Here is a 4870-nt window from a genome sequence, read left to right on the forward strand (position 1 = left end):
ACAGACAAAAATTAGAAAAAGGAACAAAATGTTTCTAAGATTATAAGGGGCTGGATCTCTGCACCTCTTGGTCTTTAGATTCACATGGGGTAGGACCTGTAGCTCCAGTTTAGGAACCAGGTAATGACACAGATGCTCCAGCATGTTGGGCTAGCAGGCTTTGCAGGTACAGGGAGACTAGTGAAGGCTGTACAGCCTGTTGCCATTGTGCTTCATTCCCCAGAGGGGATCAGGCCAAGGATCCTGGCAGTCAGTCTCTCTGAGGCTATGTCTACACTGGCAGAGTTACAGCACCGGGAGTTACAGTGCTGCTCAGAGAGTGCTGAAGGGAAACCGCTATTGTGTGTTCACACTGTCAGCTACCCGCACAATAGTGTGTTCACATTGCGGCACTTGCAGTAGTATTCAGAGCGGTGCACTCTGGGTAGCTATCCCACCGAGCATCTCTTCCTCTTCTGCTCCTAAGAGTTGTGGGAAGGCGGAGGGGGTCGTGAGCCATCCTGGGTCCTGTCCCAATCCAGCGTGATGCATTGCTTTGCATCCCAGAAATCCCTGTGCTTCCATCCACATTTGCTGCTATATTTCAATGGTTGGTGTACTGCACATTCTGCCTCTTTGGGCTGTAGGAATGGATCCTGCGCTATTGATCAATATGTTGCTCGCTCTTACTAATACGTCACAAATGGTAGTGGAGTTATTCCTTAAACTACAAAGGCAAGAGGAGTTCATTATTGATCTCGCCACACATAGTAGCTATGACATGAGATTGCTTGTGGCATTCACGGAGGTGCTGACCGCAGTGGAACACTGCTTTTGGGCTCCGGAAACAAGCACTGAGTGGTGGGATCACATCATCATGCACATCTGGGATGACAAGCAGTGGCTGCAGAACTTTTGGATGAGGAAAGACACATTCATGGGACTCTGTCATGAGCTCACTCCAATCCTGCAGAGCAAGGACATGAGAATGAGAGTTTCTCTGTTATTGGAGAAGTGTGTGGCAATTGCATGGTGGAAGCTGGCTACTCCAGACTGCTACCAATCGGTCGCTAACCAGTTTGAGTGGGAAAGTCGACAGTTGGACATGTGTTGACAAAAGTGTGCAGGGCCATTAATTGCATCCTGCTCCAAAAGACTGTGACTCTGGGCAGTGTGTGTGACATTGTGGATGGCTTTGCACAAGTGGGCTTCCCTAACTGCAGAGGGGCAATAGATGGCACACATATTCCAATTCTGGCACCAGACCACCTAGTCATGGCGTACATTAATCAGAAGGGGTACTTCTCTACGGTTCCCCAGTCACTTGTGGATCACCGTGGGCATTTCACAGACATTAATGCAGGCTGGCCTGCTAAAACACACCCATCTTTCGGAACACTGGCCTGTTCAGGAAACTGGAAGCAGAGACTTTCTTCCCAGACCAGAAGATCACCGTAGGGGAAGTCAAAATGCCCATTGGGATCCTGAGAGACCCTGCCTACCTCTCAGTGCTGTGGCTTATGAAGCCATTCATGGAGCACCTTGACAGCAGCGAGGAGTAGTTCAACAACAGGCTGAGCAAATGCAGAATGACTCTTGAGTGTGCTTTTGGCCATTTATTTGTGAAGGGAAGAGTAAAAGCTTCACTCAGGGCTGGACCACTGAGGCTTAGCACCTGGAGGCTGAATTTGAACAGCCAGAGACCAGGGCTATTAAAGGGGCGGAGCGCAGGGCCATAAGGATCAGGGATACCTTTAGGCAGCAATTTGAAGCTGAAAGCCACTAATATTTGTTGCTATGCATGGGAGTGCAGGGCTTGTAATGCTAGGAGGTGATTGTTATTGGTGCAGACGAAGCACTATGAAGGCTTAAGAAAATTGCCTGTTGCTTTGCAGGGCTCTGTTTGTTTTCAATTAATGGCATAAAGATTGCTTTCAAACCAAAATGATTCTTTTATTAAAAAGCAACCACCAGAGGAGAGACAGACAAACCAACAAACAAAAACATATCAGTCCTGTACAGGATGGGTAAAAGGTTGCACATCTTGTCTCAAGTAATTTTCCTCTTAACAGAAGATTTATTTTAAAATTTATCAAAATAAATTCCATTTTAAATAGAAATAATTACAGGCCGTACTGGGTCTCTCTTCTCGTGCATGCTATTTCTCTCACATATTCCCCCACTCTAATTCCTTCGCAGTGAGATTTTAATTTCAGGATTAGCCACCATTTCCAACAGAGTAGGAGGGGGCAGGGACAGAACTAGAAGAAAACCTGAATCATATTGTAACACAAAGTTATCACAGAATCAGCCTCTTACATTACACTAATTAATTTCATGTTTAATTTCATTGTCACTGATTAACAATTGCTTTGAAATGGGGGGACAATATAACTGTGATGCTCAGGGTTTGTTTTGACTAGGAAAGGTGATGGAGTTTAGGTCAGGTCAAGGGGAAAGCTAATGCCAACCACTGCACCTGGGCTGCAGCTACACTACAACTATAATTGTCTGTTTACACCAAGATCACTAACTTGAGCAGCCAATGCCATGTGCAGCCCTAGTGGATGGAAGGCCCAGGTAGTTTTTACCTCAGTGTAGCTTGATCAAACCTCTCTTCACCACCTCTTCTCCCTGTGAAGAACATTCCTGGCTGGAGGGATACACACGCCTACAACTTAAAATGAAAAGAGTTGACAGAAAAAAAAATCACAGGACTGATCCCAAAGAATGGGGAGCTGCAAAAGGCAGAAGCGGGCAACTCATCTAGAGGAGCTAAGAGACCACGCTGAACCTGGTGCAAAGGTCGCTCTGTGGGAATTCACATTTGTGATTTTTTTAAAAACAAGCTTTGGCCAGCCGGAATCAAGGCATTTATTACAGTTCTCTCATATGTGGATTTTCTGATGTCTAATAAGGCTGGAGCGCCGATTGAAGCTTTTCCCACACTCAGAGCACGTGTAGGACGTCTCTCCCGTGTGGATTCTCTGATGTGAGACGAGGGCTGAACTATAACTGAAGCGTTCCCCACACTCAGAGCATGTGTAGGGCATCTCCCCTGTGTGGATTCTCTGATGTGTGATCAGGGCAGAGCTCTGCTTAAAACTCTTCCCACACTCAGCGCATGTGTAGGGCATCTCTCCTCTGTGGATTGTCCGATGTCTGGTAAGGTTTGAGCTCTGATTGAAGCTTTTCCCACACTCAGAGCACATGTAGGGTCTCTCTCCTGTGTGGATTCTTTCATGTGTGATGAGGGCTGAACGATCCATGAAGCGTTTCCCACACTCAGAGCATCCATAGGGTTTGTCACCTGTGTGAATTCTCTGATGCATGCGAAGGGCTGATCTATAACTGAAGCATTTCCCGCACTCCGAGCATGTGTAGGGTGTCCATCCAGTATGGATTTGCTGATGTCTAATAAGGCTTGAGCCCTGGTTGAAGCTTTTCCCACACACAGAACACGTGTAGGGTGTCTCTCCTGTGTGGATTCGCTGATGTGAGATGAGGACTGAGTTATAACTGAAGCGTTTCCCACACTCAGAGCAGGTGTAGGGTTTTTCTCCTGTGTGGATTTTCTGATGTCTAATAAGGCTTGAGTTCCGATTGAAGCTTTTCCTGCACTCAGAGCACGTGTAGGGCGTCTCTCCTGTGTGGATGCTCCTATGTCTGATAAGGTGTGAGCTCCGATTGAAGCTGTTCCCACACTCAGAGCACATGTAGGGTTTCTCTCCCCTGTGGATTCTCTGATGTATGAGAAGGTCTGAGCTCCCATTGAAGCTTTTCCCACACTTATGGCGTCTGTAGCGTGTCTCTTCCAAGTTGATGCTCTCGCGTGTAAAAAGGTCTGAGTGGCTACTGAAGTTTTCCTCTGGCCTGTGCTTAGTCTCACAGACATTTGTTCTTTCTGGGAGTGCACAACTCCCGGAAACGTTCCCTTTGGGTCTTCCTGATAACGTCCCATGTGGTTCTACTTGCTCAGCATCTTCCTGCTGGGGTGTCTCCTCGTTCTCACTCACCATCCTATCACCTGATGGGAGACAGAGAGAATCCAGACATAGGTCACTCCCTGCACCACAAAGAAAGGAAATCTCAGACAGAGGAATGGAAAAAGGTGTGAACAAACCAAAATATGTGCGGGAGAGATCAAACCTATCAGGAGTGGATTTTCCCAAAACCCTTCCCCAGAGGAGAGAGAGGAAGGGATCCGTTCTGGGTGTGCATCTCGCCAGAAATCTCAGGGGTAAGTGAGATTGGGGAGGGACCTGCTGCCCACTGTCAGTCAGGATAGGTGGGAAGCCATGAATGACATCTGCCTAATGATTCCACATCTGCACGGAACAATCCTGAACTTGGAGTGCTTACAACTTGGAGAGTCTTTGGAGGGCATCCCAAATGTTTCCTGTATTCACGGACAGTTTTTGAGAGGGTTCACCCAATTCCTCACCTGCGCAGACAGCTCTCGGGAGCACTTTTTTTCAGAGCCATAGAGGTCTGAGACCCACAGCTGTTCCCCTTATTCCAGCTGCAAGATCACATCAGGTTTGGAAACTGGAAACCCTGGGAAGGGAAAGAAAACAAGAAAGGTCCATGGAATTTGTGGGATACTTGTCACAAGGAATATTCCACGGTTTTATCCCCCACTCATTTTTAAGATGTAACATCCCAAGGCCGGCTTCCTTGGCTCAAAGTGGCAGAAGAGTTATTATCACTATAAATCATATTAATTACCTTAGTGCCTAAGAACCAACAAACCGTGGGCCTCTGCTGTGCTAGGTACAGCACAAACCCAGAATAGAAGATGGCCCATGCCCTGAAGAATTTACAATCTAAATAGACAAGACAGACACAGATGGGGAAAGAGGTGAAATCCACCAGCAAAATGAACTATGTG

The 4870-nt window shown here is 47.0% G+C and overlaps 1 protein-coding gene across 1 annotated transcript; it reads right to left on the minus strand.

Annotated features, from left to right (window-relative positions):
* Positions 1-1907: 1907 nt before the first annotated feature.
* Positions 1908-4587, minus strand: LOC127052528 (zinc finger protein 239-like). The gene is made up of 2 exons (XM_050956347.1): positions 4424-4587; positions 1908-4006 (listed from the first exon to the last, which is right to left on the minus strand). Exon 2 carries the CDS (start codon positions 3996-3998, stop codon positions 2868-2870), a length of 1131 nt encoding a protein of 376 aa, XP_050812304.1. The 5' UTR covers positions 3999-4006; positions 4424-4587; the 3' UTR covers positions 1908-2867.
* Between the last annotated feature and the right edge of the window lie 283 nt (positions 4588-4870).

This window comes from Gopherus flavomarginatus, chromosome 5 (assembly GCF_025201925.1).
Source record: "Gopherus flavomarginatus isolate rGopFla2 chromosome 5, rGopFla2.mat.asm, whole genome shotgun sequence".
Classification (NCBI taxonomy): domain Eukaryota; kingdom Metazoa; phylum Chordata; order Testudines; family Testudinidae; genus Gopherus; species Gopherus flavomarginatus.

Coding starts and splice junctions, on each gene's coding strand:
- LOC127052528 (XM_050956347.1), bottom strand. CDS start 3,998: ATGGTGAGTGAGAACGAGGAGACACCCCAGCAGGAAGATGCTGAGCAA.